The 21,674-nt window shown below is 30.4% G+C and overlaps 1 protein-coding gene across 1 annotated transcript in view; it reads left to right on the top strand.

Annotated features, from left to right (window-relative positions):
* Nucleotides 1-21,674, top strand: part of LOC121118473 (uncharacterized) — a 113,669-nt gene that overhangs the window by 14,742 nt on the left and 77,253 nt on the right. Inside the window, exon 2 of the mRNA XM_040713054.2 lies at nt 4,838-5,376. Within this exon, the coding sequence (XP_040568988.1) occupies nt 4,838-5,376 (539 nt within the window). The remainder of the gene's footprint in view (nt 1-4,837; nt 5,377-21,674) is intronic.

The following is a 21,674-nucleotide window of genomic DNA, read 5'->3' as shown; positions in this document are numbered from 1 at the left end:
TTCTTTTAAATAAATTTTAATTGGATCCCCCTTCATGCATTCTAGTTCTTCTTCTGTAGAAAACACGTCCATATATTCATTTATCAATCCTACTCGAATTCGCTCGCTTTCTTCTAAAGTAGGGTCTAATGGAATTTTACCTTCCGGCATACATTCTTCTACTTATCTTATTCTTGGATACCATGGGAATAAGATCCCCTACTCTTTCGATTTGAACCATGAAAGTGCTATCCCATCTATATCTGGTGAGAAGATAACTCTTTCCTCGACATATATTCCTTGATCTTCAAACTCAACCATTGCTTCCACAATTATGTTCAATGTACCGTATCCAATTTGGCCTACATCTGGGCCATTATATTTGATTAGGCCTTTGAACAGAGCTAAAATCCTTGATAACTATGGATGTGGCAACTATTCAATCAGCTCCGGAATCTGAAGTATTCTTCGAGTTATCATTTTATCTCCGGCCCTCAATATAGCATGAATAGTCGGAGCCTTCCTGGTTCGTGATGCCTTCAACTCGATTGCATTCATTTTCTTTTTAGATTTTGCAGCTTATAACAAAATATCCTGTTCCTCTACACTTCCTGCGATGCAAGTATATGGCCTATGTATAGTAGTCTCTCCCTTAGCTCCAAATCACTGAATCTGTGCACAATTTTAGATACTAAACGTTGATCCGTGTTTTCCTGTTCGAGCTCTGCACTTCGAAATAAAGATATCAAAGCATTGTAGTAACTATCAAAGGGTTCCTTCAGTTCCCTGCTCATAAAGTTGACTTAATCGACAATTATCTGTTGCTTTTTCCGGAAATGTGTCCGGATCAGATCCAATATCTCTGAAATCTTCCTTACCGTACTTTATTCGATTTTAAGTTTATTTTGCGCAATTTCCAATATATTCGGCTCGAACGTCATGAACAAGTGTCGTACTTGCAGTGTTCTGCTGACTTTTGCTACACCACTTGTTGCTAAAAAAAAAAATCATGGAAAAAATTTGTCATAATTTTTTTAATGGAAAAATAGGGGAAAACAAATTTTGAAAAGATTTTTTTCTATCAAAAAAGATTATTTCAAATTAATGCTCCGTGGAAAAAATTTAACTTAGAATTCCTTTTAAAAAAAACAAGAATTAAGCATTAGGCATAAAAAGCTAAAATATTCATGCAATAGTGCCTAAATATACCACTTTGTACTTTCCAATGTGCCTATATATCTATATATTTAAATAAATTAAATGCAGCGACAAAACATTGAATAATGTTATGGATACATTATCATAAAAATTGTATTCATTTCTTAAATACATTCAATAATTATATACTAGGAGCATGTTTAAATATTTTGTCATGCCTATCTCTTTAAATGAATTTGTAAAAAAAAAAAACTCATTTGTTCAATAAGAAGATATATATTTTCCAATAAAGGGCCTATGTCCTGTTTTCGTTTATTTTTGCTTTGATAAGGCTTTTTCCCACCTTCCATCGAATAAATTAAGGACTTAACAAATATTTGTAATAGAAGAAATTTCATTTTCACCTTACATAGATATATTTTATATCATTTAAAATTCAGAAAACGTAGGATTAAAGTAGAGATACAAAAAAGAATGGACCTAAAAAAAAGAGCTTTTTTGGAGGGGGATATAGAATAATGAAGCAATTAATTTCACAGTTTTCTTAATTTCACGATTTCCCTTTTTGAAATAAACAAAGATTTAATGTAAAACTTTTCTTTCTCGTTTGTTTTCATGACTTAACTTTTGTATGATTTAAAACAACTATATTAACTTATAAAAATCAAGGGCCTTCGTTTAGTAAAACACGTCTTATTTTATACTTTGTAGTTGATTTATATGCTGATAAAATTATTTATTTAGTCTACCTATATAATTTTTAATATCTTAATACTAATTAACACTTGACAATAAGAAAAATAGAGCAGTGACTGTCTTTATTTAGGACCGAGGACCGTTTTCCAGTCTAGTCTAACTTGTCGATCATAAAAAAGGTAAAATCGATCCATCGTGATGTCATTGAGGTTGTTACTCTTTTTTTAAAATTATTTTGTCGTAATAGGTGTAAAAAAAAAGAAATCCATTATTTTTCGAATAGATGGCTTTAGTTATATGTTTCTTGCATTGTTTAAATGCCATTGGTTAGCACTAGAACCGTTAGAAAGATCAGATTTTGTATTCATAAATCAACTGGACCTTTTCTGATTGTTTAACTCAGTATTGTTTCAGCGTGATTGTTTTTTGCAAGATATGTGCAATCCTCTTAATACATATCTTATTTGGCTTTATATGTAAAGCATTGATAACCATATACCTATTTAATATTCAATTCGTGATCATTTGGTCAAGTAATTAAGTAGTTATAATTAAATATGAAATTTATTTGATGACAATTTTTTTTTCGTTGATTTGTGTTTTTTGAGTTTGTTTCTTTCTTTTTGTTATACTTTAATTTCCGTCAGCAAAACGGCATAGATTGCAAATACTTACTACAAATTTAATTGTCTTACATTATACAAAACATGTACAATATACAATTGGTATATTTTTATTTTTAGTAATCGATAATAATTAGAAAATAAGTTGTATCATTACATGTAAGCAATTACTATAATAATAATGTTTTTACTATCATTGATTTAATCTCATTTCAATTGCATCATTTTATCTATTTGGGTCATTTTTTAGGCCATATATTATTTATAATAACTTATTGTAACAGTACCAATTAATTTTATTTTTGTATTCAAAACCTGATTGAACATTCGTGTAATCATAAAAGACGGAGAGTAATCTTGGGTATTTGTTGCATAGTTATAATTTTAATTATTATAAAAGTCCATATTGGAATCAGAGTAGAATTGGGGATCGACAACGGAGTAATTCTTGCCAATGTCCTTGTTTATATCCTGTTCTCTCTCCTCCCTTGTCTCAGCTGATTGTATATGATCTAATTTAAAGTTATAACAGCTAAGCTGAACTCTAAAAGATTCTTTAAATTATCAGGGTGTTCATATTGATTTTTGGTTTCTTTTTTTAACATGGCCAAAATACACACAACCTTAATTACTATAACACATTGGTGGTAAAGTACCAAGTTTCACACATAGATAGCGCTATTTAAAAAAAAATCACATCATATTCAGTTTTTCTAAAATTATTTATAAAAACTATTTTGTATTTTAATTTTACAATAATTCTTGATAGGCAAAAATACTACTTAATCTATGTAGTGGCTTAAAAATTGCAATGCAGACTCCGATCTGAACAATAAAAAAACAATTTTAAACAAACAAAAAAATGTTTTCATAAACTTAAACCGGCATTTTTCAGCCTATAATCCTAAATATAGTTCTAAATTTCTATTGTACGTCCGATTTGTAGAACACAAAGTTAGATGGTAATTAATGTAGTGTATTAAAAACGTCTTATTTATATCAAAGGAAGTGCACTTATCTCCTAATTTTTCTTGCAAAGAGGAATGATTTTGACAATGAATGACAATTTTTTTAAATGATTACTTTACTTTTCTTATTAGAGGCTGTACAGAATGTAGATCCCTTTACGTATAGAAATCATATATATGTAAGTATTTTGTAATTAATGAGCGTAGAAATAATCCTTCCCACCCATGTTGTAACTATATTGGAGAGAGAATGTAAAGAAATATTATATAATAGGTACATAGAAAAAGTAGCATACCCCATTATTCAGCTTCCGAAAAAATATTTTGCCTCTAATGTATGTTCTTGTTGAGAAAAATAACATAAGTAAAAAGTTGAAAAGAACCATTACAAATCACGTCATTAGTAAGTACTTTTAGGTGAAAAGTATATCCCACAAACTTTTGGGACCAAACCTACATAAAATCCCTTAATATTAACTAACGATAGTAGTCGGAATTGCCTGGAGTAATTAGGCGCCATCTAAAAGATAAATTTTTGCTTTAATAATATAGAAAATAATTCCCAAATAAATCCTGGGTGTTACTCTCCATTTTCCATGTCCACACTCACACGTAACTAATCAATACGTATAATCGTTAATATGAAGTGTTCTGTCTTCCATAATGAAAAAATAATAATAAAAGTTTGAAAAAAAAAAAAAAAAATATTGATGCGTATGCTCTTTCTTCTTTTTTGTTCATTATTTAATAAGTCATTTCACTTTAAAAGAAGAATTCTTGGCTATCTTTGGTGTAAATTTATTTATAAACGCATAATAAAACAAATATATTCGAATTAAAATATAGTTGTAACATTTTCCCTGCACTTAAACTATTTTAAATGTAGAAGGTAGCCGTAATTAATTTTCTCCCTCCAAAAAAAAAAAAAGCAGATAAAATTAACAAGGGTCTTAATTTAGGTGTACCATATGTTTCGCTCCAACCTTTTTCTCGAGCTCTTACAAAAAACAATCTCTATTCATAATCTATTACATTCATAAGAGACGAAAACCAAACAGAAACATTGTCTTGTTTTATACTGACTCCTGCAATATTTCATTCATACGACTAAATTATTATTTTTTATGTCAAAATATTTATATTGAGCTACATTATATACAGTGCATCTTGTATACACGTTCAATTCTACATGAACACAACTGTAATATATCACTAATACGACCACATTTGTATTCCTTAAATAAAGGCATGTTTATGATATACATCATGAAGCGCTATATGCAGTTCACCCTGTGACTTGTTGTCATATATTCATACATACATTCAGACAGACAGACAAAAAACAATCTTTGCTTTATTAATATACATATTATAATCGTAAGCTATAAAACACTTTTTATATTCTTCCCGTAGGCTATGCCATCTCCTCTGGAAGCTGGGAAGTAGGCCTGACATTCTGCAATCTCTATACCATTGTATACAACGCCACATGGTGCGTTTTTCCATTCACTCTCGTCTCCATGTGCTGGATCAAACTCTTATCACAATGTCGATGCACCTACTGCGGGATTCTCTGCTGTACCCAGTCTCAAAGTGAGAACGAAGGTTCCAAGATTTTTGAGGAAGAGATCCCCTACATCTCCTCATCCCTCACTTCCAATATGGTGGAGTCCGGTGAAAGTCTTCGAGGAGGAGGGAGAAGCTCTTCCCGTACTCTCGAAGACGGTCCCACAGTCAAACAAAAGACAATCATTTCTGGGATTTGGATACTTTCCTTTCTCTTTGGCTTCATATTTGTATTTCAAGATAAAATATTGGGGCAGAAGACGAGTCGTCAAGTTACTTTTTGTAAAATCCGAACGGGGATCAACGATGTATTCGATTATATTTCTCTCACTGTGACATTTGTTCTTCCTTTGATTATTGGACCAGTTTTAATTGGCATATCTCAGGTAAGGTTGACTGCAGTTAAAAATACAGCTGTAAGTTATTTTTGCTTTCAAGTATATGCTTGTACATACTACTCATATTATATAAATATACATAAACATGTCCCTTTATATACATTTAACACGCCTCCTTTCATTTAAAAAGTGTTCTCAACACCCACTTTATTTCCATTTAGTGAATTTTTTTTTAATAATTTGAAAATATACAATTACATGTTTAGCTAATATTATTTTTTTTCTCATGGGGAACGCACCTTTTGGTTTGAGGGCTCATGTGTTTTCCTTTATAATACATTTAATGCATTGAATCGTGTTGTAACATCGGAATAACGTTTTATTTCGATGGATTTTAATGGAGTAAACTATTGTTGAAAATAAGCGTGAAAACTTTTATCTTCTATAGTTCAAATCAATAAAACTAATTTAGTAATTAAATATGAGCGTTGAGGCCTGTAGATAAAGTTTACAAAAGTATGCTGTAATTTTGGACCACATGAAATATTTCACAAATGATTTTAAATTTAACAATTTTTAATATGAATGTTGAAAAAGAGGTCATTTGTGTTTGCCTCGAGCATCAATGACATCTGGATCCTGGCCCAGAAGAGGGGGAGGCCTTGTCCCTTGGCATCTTGGTCATTGTCTCCTTGATTCCGTGAGATGTTCGATCTGTTTTATATTCAACGTAGCTTCCGGTAATATAATCCATCGAATTCAGATCCGGACTGGGGGCATATTTCCGTCCCGGTCAAATCATAATAGTGCTCACTCAGGCTATATAAAAGAAGATAAGAGTAGAATATGAAAATTAAAATTAAACAGTACTGTAAAATTCCTAATATAAGATGAAGAAACAGGATCTATTTAGTTTTAAGATTGCTTAAAAAATTAAAATTTCAGGTATTACATTTTTGAAAAAATAGAAAAAAATCATAAAATCTACAGCTAAAAAACAAATTTTATGGAAAATAATTACTAAATCCATAGCTATTCAAAGAAAATTATATTTTTTGGAAAAAATTAAATAAACATTTGTTGGAGAAATTTTCAAATATTAAACTTTTAAAAAAATCGAAAAACCACAGCCATTCACAAAAAGTTTGAAAAATTGAATTTTTTGCTGTGCTCTATTATTTGCCCGAATAACGAAAAAAATTTCTAGTAAACAACAAATATTTCTTAATTGGGGGGAGTGGATCCAGAAAAGTTTGTTTCTTCTTTTTGAATAAAATAATGTATAAAGTTATAGAAAATATGACTTAAAACGCGTATGATATTTTTATACTTTGCAATCTGTAAAGAGCTTTTTATTTTCTAAAGCTGTTATAATTAGCGATAGGAAAATTTAATAAATATTCATGAGCGCACTTTTATTTTTTCTCCAAATCTTTCCCAAAAATTTTGAAGCATTTTTGATTGCGATATTTATCGATTTTGAGAGTTTAAAAAAAATATAAGGCTTTGTTTGAGAAAATAGATTTTTAAATGATATTTACATTTCTTACTATTTTTTTATAACTTTATGATTTATTAGTGATATTGCAATACTACACTTTTAATTTAATTAACAATTATATAACTTTGAATTGTCTATGACTTATTGCAGCTCAAACTTCTTTTTCTTGAGCCAATAAAAAAATAGAAAATTTTTAAACAAAATGTCGATTTTCCCAAAAACAATCAAATATTTCTTTTCAAAATCTCAAAATTGATACATATAGACATCAGTGAATATTAAACAGCCTACAAATGTTTTGAGAACGATTTTGGCAATCTTTTAGGGGTGTGACTATAAATTAAATATTGGCAAGTTTGATCGGCGACAGATTTGCTGACATCACTATTAAAATTATGGTACACCTCGCTGTCTAATACGTTCGAATTATAAAAATTTGAGAAACAATTAATAAGACATGTTAATTAAATAACGTAATTTTTCTTTTCAAAATTATACTTACTAGGATTTTGACAATCTTCACATACCTATGTATAATTATGCAATCATTCTTGAGGAAAGATATATCACTGTAAGTATAATGTAATCATTACTGCCTGTGCTCATGAAAGAAGGTGGGCAACGATGAGTGTTTGCTTGGGAGTTGTAAGTAAAAGTCTTAGTGAGACTCAGAGTAGATTTGAGGATCAAAATCCGAGTAATTTCTGTCTATGTCTTTACTAGATATGGAGTGGTGCTTGTGTTTATTTATTTGTTCTCATGGCTGCTTGCAGCATAGGTTAAACAAGGTCTAAGGTTAAACAAATATAACATTTGAAGATTTGTAATTACTACCTGAAAATATTTTTTTTTTTAATCAAAGCCGTCAATATTATTCTTGAAGTATTTCCTGTCTATATCATTACTAGAAATAGTGTGGAATTGAGATTCGCATCGGAGTAATTCTCCCCATTATCCTTGTTCATTTCCATCTCCTCCACCCCCTTGTCACAGCGGCTTGTAGATGATCTAATGAAACGTCATGCCAGCCTAGCTGCTATCCTCCAAAACATTCTTTAACAAATTGTTAAATTTACTATGTCGATTGTCGGTTTTTTTAACATGCCCGAACTTTACACGATTTTTATCACTATTTCTACAACTCTAGACATACACATCTATATTCTTGTGAATCTTTCTTTCGGTGAAATAAGAACATCAATTTTTCAGTGTTCTACATTGTGTTTGAAAAGAAGAGAAAAATCAGTTCCAATTTTGAGAGTATTTTATCATATTTATTTAGTTTAAGGCAATTTTATGCCTGAGAAAACAAAGAAAATAAAAACGTACAAATAATAACGATCTTGGCTATTAATCCACGATGGAATATCTCTAAAAACTATATTTTTTAATCTTTAACTTTCTTTTTTCTCAGATTTGAAAGCTGCTATTTTTAGTTGAGAAATATATGAGAGATATGATTTCATTAGCCCTCCATTAGGGAACTGCGATATTATACACCTCAATATGTATAAAAATGCTTCTTATTTCTTTCAACCTACATTTTATCGTCCATACTATGCTTCAATATGCTCTTAAAACAATCAATTTCATAATATGCAGTTATTTATATAATTAGATAATATATTGTTTAAGATTTATTCGTATATTGAGTCATTTTAATCGAGGTTTAACTATTTAAATTAGTTGTTTTGCTTAAAAGTCGTTCCTTTGTTTTTCTGTTTGATTTCTTGGATTTTTTTTTTCTTTTTTTTTTTCCATGTGAGGACTGATGCCCCCGACCTATATTTATAGTAACTGAATGCACAATCTATTGAATAAAAAGGAGAAAGAGAGCTACTCGTCTATCAGCCGTTGAATACTAATACTTGGATGTTGTTACTAAATTGACATAACATAAAACTCCCTTTGTCTATTGAGTATCCAGTTATTATATAGGTTGGTGACTGAGGACTACAACAGTAGCTACAAAAATATAATATTGTAGCTATTAATTTAAACAACACACACAACCTCACCAATAACTGATGGTACTCATTTGATTCCCATAATTCACTTAAGGTTTTATTAATTTTTTAAAATAAAGTATATTTGAGTGTTTTTACTGTAAGAATTACAAATCATATGTATAGCATTTCCAATTCAAAATGAGAATGTTCGAATTAAAAATGACAATATTTCAATTCAAAAGGAAATAGTGTAATTCAAAATAGGAATAGAACGATTCAAAACAAAATAGCCAAACTCAAAAATGGAAACGATCAAATTCAAAATGAGAATATTCAAACTTCATATATATGTAGTATGTCTCCTTTAATATATATAATCATTCAACCCCAATTATTGGAAATTTTGGTGAACCTTTAGCACTTGTAATCGATAATACACCTTATCCTATAAAAGTTGAAGATATAATAACAGAAAAATTTACTCAATGTAAAATATTTAGATTGGGACACTATATAGTCAAATACTCAATCCAAATAAAATAGCTGATCGATTATAAAGAGCCACGTTAAAAAAATCTTGCTAAAAAGCTAAAAAGAAAATAAACATTTTATTTTTTTGTCAATCTAACTAAAAAAAACGTACTTTTTCGTAGATGTCAGTAGCCGCTCATTAGCTGTGATACGCAGTGAAACGGACAGATAGGTAAAATGGTTACATTTCATTTAAATACTTTTATCGTTCTTTTAGACACGTAAAAATGATTTATCAGAAACATTTATAAAAAACTTTTGATAGAAGTTTGACTTAAATAAATTTGTTAATTTTACTAACAAGCTGTTATGATGATAGTGTACGGATGATATTAAAACAAAATCTTCCAAAATTATGTAAAATATTAGTTGAAAAATATTCACAAAAATTGTTCAAACTTTGTTTATCATATTTTTTTATCAAAAGGAACACATTTGAACCATCATTTTTTACTTTTTCACAAAAAGTGATTTTATTGGTACTCTAAATATTCTTTTGACACCGTTGAAAAATTTGAATTTGACTTGTCTCAAACTTTTTGAATTATATCAATTTGATTTTTTTGCGTTTTGATTGGAGAATTCAAAAGAACATTTATAATTGGAAACCATCATTTTTTTCTAATAAAACCAATGATTTGTAATCAGTTATAATCTATTATAAAAATAATATATTTCTAGACTGAATAGTTGCATTTCCTTTAAAGCTATGTATACCTTTTTAGATAAATATCAAGGAAGTAATTTTTTAATAAATGAAGAATATTATAAATATGGATAACATACGACCCAATTAGAGAAAGGCTTTCTTTGATCCCTTGAGAGTTTTAGGTAACTCCATTGGGTAAAGGATAATACTTTTTCCAATTCTTTTATCTTATAGCAAACTTTCTCCAAGTTTCAATCTATGAACCAAAATAAATATTCTAGATGTCTTTAATTCCTACAAAAAAAAAATAAGGTCTATAAACTTTACAATGAAAGTTCAACATATCTTATCTTCGATATTAAAGAATTGATTATGTTTATATCTTTTAGTTCTTACCTTCAAACTAGATCTATTGAGTATTTATGACAATAAAACTCAATAAATACAATAGTTGAGAGTATGAAAGGGCTATTTTTAGTGTTGTGTTGGTCCTAATTTATTCGGTCTTAGGGCCGTTCTTATCAATCCTTTAGGACTGTAGATCATTGAGACCGGTCTTTAATACCTCAGTTCTTGGGACTGATCAATACGAATGTCGATTTTTGAGACCGGTCCTTACATGTCAGTCCTTGGAATTTCTCATGAAAATATTGATAGTTTATTAAGCCTAATAGTATATATGGTATATGTATTAGGATATAGTTCTTTTTCATTTTAATACAATTTAATACGAACAAGTTATATTGTTACTTTGTTATAGAATATATTCTAGTATATAATGGAATAATTAAAAGAAGGAAAAACATCCTTAATGACGTCACAAGGTATCTATGGTATTTTATCTTCTTTAAGGACTGGCAAGTGGGACTAAATGGGACTGGACTAGACTGGACCATGAACCTCAGTCCTCAGACCGACACAACACTAACTATCATTGTAGATCATTTCTGCATCATGTCAATAAATTCCTTACACCGATGATATATATGATAGAAAAAAAATCCAAATGGACCTTTGAGTTTCAGTCTTATCTTATTTTATTCTGATAGAGTAAATACTTTTGTAGAAATACGGAGTGTGACCTCTATTCAGCAGCCTGCATGATTAGAAAAAAAAAAACTTCTTAAGAAATCATCTGATTTTAATAAAAACCAGTGTCAAATTAAAGCTAAATATTTTTTATTATTATTTATCATTTAATATAATTGCCTCTAGCATTAATAGCAGCCTCAACTCGACCTCGTAAACGGGAGCAGGTCTTGATGACAGTCTCCTTTGATCCCCGGCTATGAGTCTTATTGATTTGGATGGCAAATTTGCAATGAAATCCTCATCCTGTGATGGGCATCCATTGCTGTCGATTTATAATCACTTGCAGACTCGTTTAGTTCCTTCATGACTCTCCAAACAAAGGACTTATCCACGTTTAAGAAGTTTGCAATCTCAACATTGTCTCGCCCTTTGTGGATTGCAACAAGAAGACTCTACCTTTTTTATGATTTTGGAATAAATACTTTGTTGGTCGATGTCATTTTTTTTTTAATTGACCTCAAACACTTCTGAATAGCCGCCAAAAAACAAACAACATCCTACCTGCTCATGTGCTTAAAGTTTGTTGTTAAACTATCGTCACACACTGTACTGTTAATTAGGTACGTTATTGTAAACGTATAGATCGTTCCTTGATATTTTTCGTGTTTTAATATTTTTTTTATATTTACCTTTGCTGATAAAAAGCTTTAGCTTTCATATGGATCGACAGCAGTACTTATCTCATTCTAGAATGAGGAAAATGTTGTGACTGTAAATCTAAGGGGTCAGTAAAATAGTATAATAGGTTTATATTTTGACTGCTAACAATTAACTATGAGAGGATGTAAATAACACAAATCCCACATCGTATCTAACAAGGATATTTGGTTTTTATCGTTACTAAAATATGGAAGTTGTATATCAGAGTCAATATGGATCTGTTCAAGATCATACTTTAGGCAGAATACTGTGAAAGAGACTTATTAAAATAGATTTGTCTAAATTGACCGATTATAGAAAATTTTACTGGTTGAACTTTCATCCAGAAGATAGTTAATATTATTCCTTTGAATAGAATTAACTTTGGTTCATTACTAATTATAATTTACTTTTTAATGAAAAAATAATAATAATAATAATCTGTTAGGATTATTCTTGGAATACCTAGAATAGATATGGCACATTTCCTTTTCCCAAATGAGTTATTTTTTTAATTAAATGATATTTATAGAATACTAATATATCAGCGTTAAATAAGGCCCAAATTTTGTATTTTTAACCTTATTAAAATGTCAATTTACAAATTTCAGTAAAAGTTTCGTATTCCTCACATTATTTTATTACACATTTGAATCCAAGCAATTGACAAAAACTTTCATTATTAAAATTCATTACTTTCCATGAATATTGTTTAATGTATTTATTTCCAAAAAATTTACAAATGAAAAATATATCTCAATACAAATTATGCACTAAGCACTCTCAGAGTATAATGTTTATAAAAAAAGAAGGATCTATGCCTCAAGTGAGAAAAAAAAAAAGAAGGGAAATGACGTTCATATACTTCCATGGGTCATTCCAACGCACAAACGTTTAATAAAGAAAAAATGAACACGGTTTTGAACATAATTGCATAAAAAACGAGCGAATTATTGATGTTGGAGTGAGAGTTCGGTGCTTGTTTTAAGCAAATCTCTGAGCTTTATAGATTGATTGATCTAAAACTTTCAGGATGTTCATAGCTTTGTACTATGAAAAAAAAAAAAAAAATTCTGAGTTATGTGGTTCACTGCCAGGGTCAATGAAATGACCCTATACTAATGATTATAGTATAAAAATTAATTCAATTATATTAATGGAAATACTATTTGGATTGGTGCTATGATCGTTGATAAATTTTAGGAATATTAATTTTACTTAGATTCCTAAGTATATTTAGTTACATTTTCAATGTTATGTTTTATAAAATGTGTTTAAATAAGAAACTATTTTTTTTCAATATATTTGGTGTCCAGTTATTCATCAATTTTGGTTTCGAACTGTCGATACTCCAACATTATTGAGGAGTTGATAAGTTGCTATTATTTATTATTTAGTATATATTAATAATAAATTATCTTCACGTTTAACTATTCTCAAGGTTAAACTATTTTACTGTGCATTGAGTATGAGGAACTTTTTGCTTACAACATCAAGTAATAATTAAGTTCTAGAAGACATGCAAAAAATATGTAATATTAAAATTTAGCTTGCCTAATAAATAAAGATGTTTAATCTATGCTTGGGATGTTCTATGTCAAGTTTTGATTGACACTCCTCTATCTCAAGCTTGTCTCAGACTTATGATCATCAAAATGTGTTTATCATTGAAGATGTTTAGTAGATAATTACATAGTATCTTAGCATGAACATCATCAAGTATAAGTCACTTGAAGTATTTTTTTCTGGGAAAATACAACTTAACTGGAAATCTATTACTTTTTAATTATTTTTTGCAGACCTAAACATTTTACTCTCCTTCAAAAAAAACCTTTTAACTTCAAGAACTTCAAGTGCATTCATCTATCTAGTCAAATCATTCTTTTATCTACTTTGGACTATTACCTCAAAAACAAATAGGTTCGCATTGAAGAGGGAAAAGCTCAGAGGTTGGACAGTGGCTCATTTATTATTCAAAAGTGCTGCAGTAGACTGAGGATCTTAGGTTTTAACATGGAACCTATAACAGAATTAGGAAACCCTGTTACATCTTATAAACAAAAAAAACCGGTTTTGATATTGAATGACTACATTTTCACTCTACTCTAACAAATCAGCAATGAAAAATAAATACAACACTTTCTGTGCCTTGACGATTGAAAGTTAAGGCTACCTCTTCTTCCTATGTCCGCCCGTGCGGCACTTAATTAACAGAGTGGAGGAGATGTCACAGAAGCAATGGAACTGCAGAATCAAGAAAGGTGACTGGCTAGCGTCAACGGCGTCCAGTCACCTATAAAAGTTCAAAATAGATGCTTTGATAGCAAAAATACAGTAATTATTTCCCTTCTCTCTCTCTCTCTTTTTCTCCTTCCCTCTGTCTCTCGCCTCTTCTAGTCTTCCTCCGTCTCTTTCTACATCCCTCTACATCTGTCTCTTGTCTTCAGCCTTCATTCTTTGCTAATATTTATATAAAATCAACTATTATATAAGTAATTATATAACAGTGATGATAACTTTTGGGCTAATCTTCTAAGAAGAATATGATGAAAGCTAGCAACGCCCTTACTCCATTGTATATATTTCTTTATAATATTTGCGGAATTTAATCTGTTGCAGTGAAATAATACATCCCTGAAATATAAACGAATAGGATATTGGCAATAAAAATCTACGCTATAATTGGTTAAATATGACGTTTGAATGGCTAATTTGCACACAATATTTCACTTTTAACATCTGTCATTACAAACAATAAAGATTAATGTAAAGAAATATTCTCTTTATATAATCTTTATATGATCAATGATGTTTTCATAAGGCATAATTGTTGATCATTAATACTAATATAACTATTATTATATGCATAATATTAATCAAATAACAATAAATCTCTCTCTCTCATTATTGCCTTTCTAATCGAAGGATATGAAAGAATACACATATAATATAATTGTACATACTATATATGTTATATTGTAAATCCCTCCCCTCTCTTTTTGATTAAATACGGACTTCAATTATGCCAATCAGCTATTAGATTGATGTATGAGATAATATTTATACAAGGCATAGTGAAAATATATCCATTATTTTTTCAATTTATATCTTTAGTAATGTGTATCTCGCGTTATATAAGTGCGATCGGCGTAAGCTAGATAGTATTAAAAAGATACAATTTCGTATTTAAAAAAAAACAATTTTATAATTGTATTACTTAGATTTGTTTTAATGGACGTCAAAAATGGACAAAAGCAATGAGAAAATACATTATATTTTATAATTTTTCTTCCATTATGGATAAAATGCAAGTCAAGTGGCTGAAAATATGAGTAGTGTTTAAGATGCTGATATAGTATCAGTCAATTACGGGGTATTTTTGTTTCGTCTACTCCTTTCCGGTAACTTTGATCTCAAAGATCCATTACAAATAATATATTTCTGTTTACTACATCTATTATTTACTCTCTATGTAAAGCTGATACTCAAAAATATAAACATGAAGAAAGAAATCTACAAATACTATTTATGCTCTCCCATATAAATATTTTTATGGTAAAAATATAAGAAATCATTTATTCAATAGACTTCAATTACCTTTACATGATGCATTAAAAATAGATCAAATAAATGTTTGGAAATACTGCTGTATTTTTTGACAAATTACTTAATTAATTCATGTTCCTCTAAAAGAAACATACATGCGGTTTTTTTTTATCTTTTCAAATAAGTCTGTGACAGTGGTAGGAGATAGTGTTTAGAATTCAAATCAAGGCATAATTCATAGATTTGTACAATTTATGCCATCATTCGCGTGTGAAATTTTTGTAGTTGGCAATCTGAGCATTACTTTTTTCGATTGGGCTTGTATTAGATTTATTAATATGGATATAACGAAATAAAGATTTAAAAAAATAATAAAACACATCAAAAATGACGATAAAATTTATCATAAACAAACGTTATACTTTACAATTAACCCTCTAGATCAAACGCTAACCTTTTAATATTAACACTTACACGGTTTGGAAGCAAAATGTAGACTGTTAACAAATTCACATTATGAAATTTAAATGCAGAGGTTTTGTGCTTTTTTACTGTATATTCCGAATTTCCTGTTCTTTCTGCATAAGTAAACAAAAATAAACAATTCTCAAATCTGTCATTATGAGTGAGCAAGAAGCAAAAAGGTAGAGGATCTCATACCTTCTGGATGCCAAAATTGAGGTTGTAGAGATTATGGACAATGTGAAGTATTCCAGGAACCACATTTTCAAGGTGGCCAAGATGAAAAAGGATGGAAAAGACCTTTAAAGGAAAGAAGGAAGTGGGGGACACAACATGAATAGGGATTCTGAGTTTCTTGGGCACCTGAAGAAGAAGATCAAGGAGGACCCCACAAAATCCATGAATCACCTCGCTAACGAGTTTTACGAGGACAAGGGAACAATCAGGAGGGCTCTGAAGGAGGACTTGGGGTTGTCCTCTTACACAAGGATCCCCCACCACATGTTGAAGGGCACTCTAAAGGAAAGGAGACTGCAGAGGTGTAAGAAAGTTGGTACATGGATCAAGGCAAATGGATCCACAGTAAAAAAATTCTCTGACAAGATGATTTTCACCGTGGACCAAGTCTACAACAGTTGGAAAGTCTGTTGGTTTGGAGGATCACCAGAGGAGGTTAAGGGGGTGTTCTATACAAAACATCCGGTCCAAACAATGGTCCTGGGGGTGGCGGCGTCTGACGGCAAGAAAATGCCTCCCTTCCTTTTTAAGGCTGGTTAGAAAATTGGCCAGGAGGGCTATTACAAGGTACTGAGGTTGACCATACTGCCTCGGCTCAAAGCCACCTACTACATCTATATGTGGACCCAAGATAGTGCACCCTCACACATATTGGCCAAATGCCAGAAGTTCTGCGCTGACAGCATGGCTGATTTTTGGCCCAAGGACATTTAGCCTTCATATTCGCCGGATTTAAACCTGTTGGACTTTACTGTGTGGACACTTTGGAGAGGGAGACTAACCGGACATCTAATCTGAGCGTGAACTCCCTGAAGGCCGAAATTGTGAAGTAGTGGAACAACTTGTCCGAGAAGTTCATTATCAACTCCCGCAAGGCTTTCTTCCACCGTGTGGAGGCTGTGATTGCTGCTGAGGGCGGTCATATTGAGTGAACATGTTCACAAAGGTCGTTTTTCAAAGTTTTGTTACAACAAATTTCAAAATTATTAATCAAAAAATAAAATTATTGACATTTTTCTAAAATCAGTCACTCAGTCCACGTTTTGCTTCCGAACCCTGTATGTTTTACATACTATGTGAAAATATATTTATGTGTACTTCTACATAATATTCTTATCAGATATTGACTTATTAAATATTTAAGGGTAGGGTAGAACTTACATGACTATTATGTGAAAAACTTAAGAATATCTGCTGTGTAGGTTCATTCTCAATCATCGGAACGGGGAATCCTTCGAAAAAGGCTACGTACCTTGTTACAGAAGCAATACAAATTTTCCTCGGAGTGTCAAAGTATATTAGACACCCAGAAGTGAGGTAGCTATGTATGCTTTAGTGCTAAGCCATATTTACTGGAGGAGACTTTTCTTTCCATTTGGGCTTTCCAAAAAAGAGTACTTGGGAACAAGTCATTCAAATTAAATAGACCAATTTATATTTTATTTTCCAAATTTGTTAGTGTTATGCTATAATTCGTACATCTATGTATAAAATTACCACGTGTTGTGTGCTCATGATTAAAGAAGAATGGCACGGTGAGTTGTTGGAGAGTTATCAGAGTAAGTCCTTGTTACATGACAAACGTACTAGAAGGGCTACAATCATATTTATTTAAGGCTACATTTAAGGAAATTTAATTATTCATAGTGAGATTCGCCATTCTTTTTTTATTTTTATTATCATTATCCTTTCACATGTACAAGCAATCCACTAGGGATCAATAGTTTAAATTATAAAAACAAACCAATTTAAAAATTGTTATTTAAAATTATATAAAAAACGTTATTAAAAGGATAGGGTAACACTCTCCACCATCAACAATAGAGGTTTCACTCGATCACAGAAGTATAATATGCCCACAGGAGATTACTCCCAGAGTCATGGTTCCACCTGGCTTCTTTACTGATTGGCAATGGGGTGGTCGGATGGCATCGATGGGCTTTTTGATCACCGACACAAACCTAGGGATTGTTTTTTGTCAGCTCTCACCTTGTCTATTTCCTTCAGGTTTTCCCCTCAGCGTCAAATTCGTCACAAATCAGGTAAACTGTACTTTTCGAGTACTTGAGACGCTTGATAATGTCCTGCGGTATGAATCTTACCCAACATAATTCGCATATAACGGTTGTTCTTATCTGCTTCATCTCTAGCTGTCGACTAATTTTTTTGTTTATTAACAACACATGTGGCTATTCGGAACTAAAGAACGTTTTGTCCCATAACTTATGGATGCCAAGATATTAGCGCTTGAAATTATTCCCCATTTGTCTGGACCAACCTGTATATTTGATACATTTAAAATATAGCACATTGGAATTTGGAATGGAGGATAATATTTTCTCTGTTTTTGGGTCCGTCTAAGATAAGGTAGACGAATAACATCTCTGAGATGTGGATATTGATGAAGTGCATTGGGGTTATAGATTTGGGCATTGTAAGATATGAAGACAACATTTAACGTTTTGAACAATTAATATTTTCAAAAATTTTATTGTCTGTCGAATTGTCCTTTTTTACAGATATCAATGTTGTTTTTTGAACTCGAATTAAATTTTGTTAAGCTGTGAAAATCCCTATAATCAAATATAATGGAAATAATAACTGAGTTGGCTAATTTCTCATTGTTCTTTATTCTATCCTCTATTGAAGTAGAGCTTGAGAGATGCAGTGAAGATTTCATTATGGCATATTTAAATAAATAGGAATGATATATTTTTATTCACGTTTAAGTTCACTGAGAATTGGCAAAGTTTCTAATTATTTGCCTTGACTATAATCCAAGTAATGAATGATTAAAATTATATATCTCTATTCAACTATCATTTATTCAATAATAACCGATCTTAACTATGGTGTTGCAGTCAAAAATCTTTGTTCTAGCCCAAAATTATAGAATACAAAAATGTAGAACTATTGACTTCAGTTGACGGCCTTGAAAACTCGTATCTTAATTATTTCAAGAACGAGTTATTAAAAAAATTAACTAATTATGAATTCTAAATAAATGTTTCATAAATTTCGTTGTAATGAAAAGTTTGAATTATATAATATGATGATGACAAAAAAACAAACTTAATGTGTCAATTTATCAACTTGATTTGCGGGTTTTCCATGAATTTGATCAATTAATTCGATTAAGTAAGGTAAAGTCGTAATGTACTTTATTAAGAATTAGTTAAGTTTTACTCAGGTATTTAATAAATTTTCGCTAACGGACAGAAAACCTATAATATTAATATTTATTACATTGATTTATAGTCAATGTCGAATAAGAGCTTGAAGAGAAAGAAAGAGTGAGGGATTCAAATTGATTAAAGCCATAAATCTGAAGAATTTATATTTCTTATGTGTGTTCTTCATATGTTCTTCATGAACTATCATTTCCTTGAAGATAATTTATGCTTTATCAAAAATATATCTTGAATCATGTTTTTGGTTTTTTTTATCGAGAGAGACAGCGAAAGAAAAATGGGTTTTTATTGGTCTGACTAAAAAAAATTGCTGATTCTTATTCAAAGCCTTTTTAAAAATAAGTTTTCTCTTTTTTTGCTACTTTCATAGAATTGGAGCTTTTGTTTTTTGCACAAAGTGAAATGAATAAAAGATAAGTATATGGAAGTATGTTCATTATGCAAAAATGTATCAATTGCATACAAATTGCTTACTTTGTTTGCCTAATGCGGATATATTTACTTCTAATTTTCATATTATGCATGTATATAATTATTGTATTATCATTAAAAAAATGATTTTGAGCAAATTATATTTTTGCTAGAGCTGTTTTGATTCATGAAGACTTGTTAAAAATCTTTGAATTTTTTGAGTTGAATTTGTAAAAAAAAATATATTGAATAATAGTAGGGTGACCATTGTTCAGACATCCCCGTTTGGAGGTATGTACATGAATATATACGAGGGGGAAAGTTACAGACCTTAACGTGAAGATGCCAGTACTCCTAAATAAATGCTAGTCACATCTGTTTAGATCAATTGACAGTTACGTAATGTAACAGTCGTTTGATGTTGGTAACGTTTTTGTTTAAAAAGGTTCAATAAATCCGAGTTTTGGCACCAATTTATTACTATAGATGAAATTTGGATACATCATTATATGCCCGAAACAATTATACAGTACAAACAGAGGTTCTACAGTGATTTTCGTCAAATAAAGAAGCAATTGCCTTCGGTAACAATTATTTTGCATTGCAGAGAAAAACGCACGGAACGCTTTGGGACAGTTTACAGATATGAGAACGTATATATTCAACTTTTGATTGAATGAATTACACTAAGGTAGTTTATATTATGATATAATCAAATGTAAGATATTCAGGACGATATTTTTTGTTATTGGGAATTTATCGTAATTGCGGAGCCGCATGCGACTAGTTCATCCTGATGCTGCGGCTCTGTGATGGTGTTCAGTACACCGTAATATTTCAATGAATTATTGTTTTATAAATTCAGGTCAAGGCTCCGATGCATGTCTCAAAACCCCCAAAGGACGACGAAGATGACAGCTAACAGTATTTTCTTGAAATATACTTTAAACCTGTCATCCTTTATTAATTTTTTAAGAATTTGAAGAGTAAATCATAAATTTAAAAGAAAAATAATAATTAAAACAATAAATAGAGTGATAGATTAATTTGAGTTGTAAAAAAGTATTTAAGGCTCACGGTGTTTTCTTTTCCGTGGTAAACTGGTCTAAAGCCTCAAATGATTCCACCAAAACGGGATCCTAAGATACTTTCAGAAAAGATCTTGATATTATCATTTATTCCAATATATCTTGTAAAAACTTTGCTACGCCTTCTCCCCATCATTTATAAAGATATACGCAAATAAGTAAATATGATTTCCTTTGATGAAACTACTTCCCTCAGCTCCCCCTTTTATAAAAGGATCTGAGCATATATACATATGAACGAGAATTTATACAATAAAATACAATAACATCAATATGTGTGGTGGGTCGCCATATAAACAATCTCGAACAAAAATATAAAAAAAACACAATTTGTTTTATTTATAAATACATTTTTGAGTCAACTATAGGTTTGTTATTGAAATTTTTGGGATTAGTTATGATACTCGAAAATATTTGCTATAGTTTTGTAACCTTTATTTAATTTAAGAGACCTAATTTAGTCCCGATATGGCCCCTTTTAAATAAATTATGTCAATTTCTTCTTTGATTCTGACGCTAAAATTATTTAAATTTTAGTGCAATTAATGACACACCCAAAGAGTTAATTTAGAAAAATCGTGGATAAAAATGAACCATAATTAGGAAACAAGGAATAAAAATGTAATTCACACTCAATTTTGATAAAAATAATTTTAATTTTGTGTTGACGTGTCACTTATATGTACTTATTAGATACAGAACAGATCTTGAACCCAGATACGAAGTACCTGGGTACTTTATAAGTAAACTTGTATTATCCGAAAAGATTTGAGACCCAAACCTACTTTGAAGATACTCGAACTTATACATATCTTAGCTTTTATTATTGCTTATCCTAGATTAAAAAAAAAAAAATTCTCTATATCAAACGTAGCATCTCTATTTCTCTAGATGATTGGTGCTTTGAACTGTCTATGTACAACTTATATAGACAGTTGGATCGCTTGATTATTCCAACGTTATTATAGCTAATAATTATGAATGGAACAATGACTAGAGATAAGATGAGTCTTGGGGTCAGATCCAATTTAACTGACTATGATATAAGTC

Source organism: Lepeophtheirus salmonis, chromosome 5 (genome assembly GCF_016086655.4).
Source record: "Lepeophtheirus salmonis chromosome 5, UVic_Lsal_1.4, whole genome shotgun sequence".
NCBI lineage: Eukaryota > Metazoa > Arthropoda > Copepoda > Siphonostomatoida > Caligidae > Lepeophtheirus > Lepeophtheirus salmonis.
Note: the sequence above shows the minus strand (reverse complement) of the source record. Positions and strands in the feature narration are given on the sequence as shown.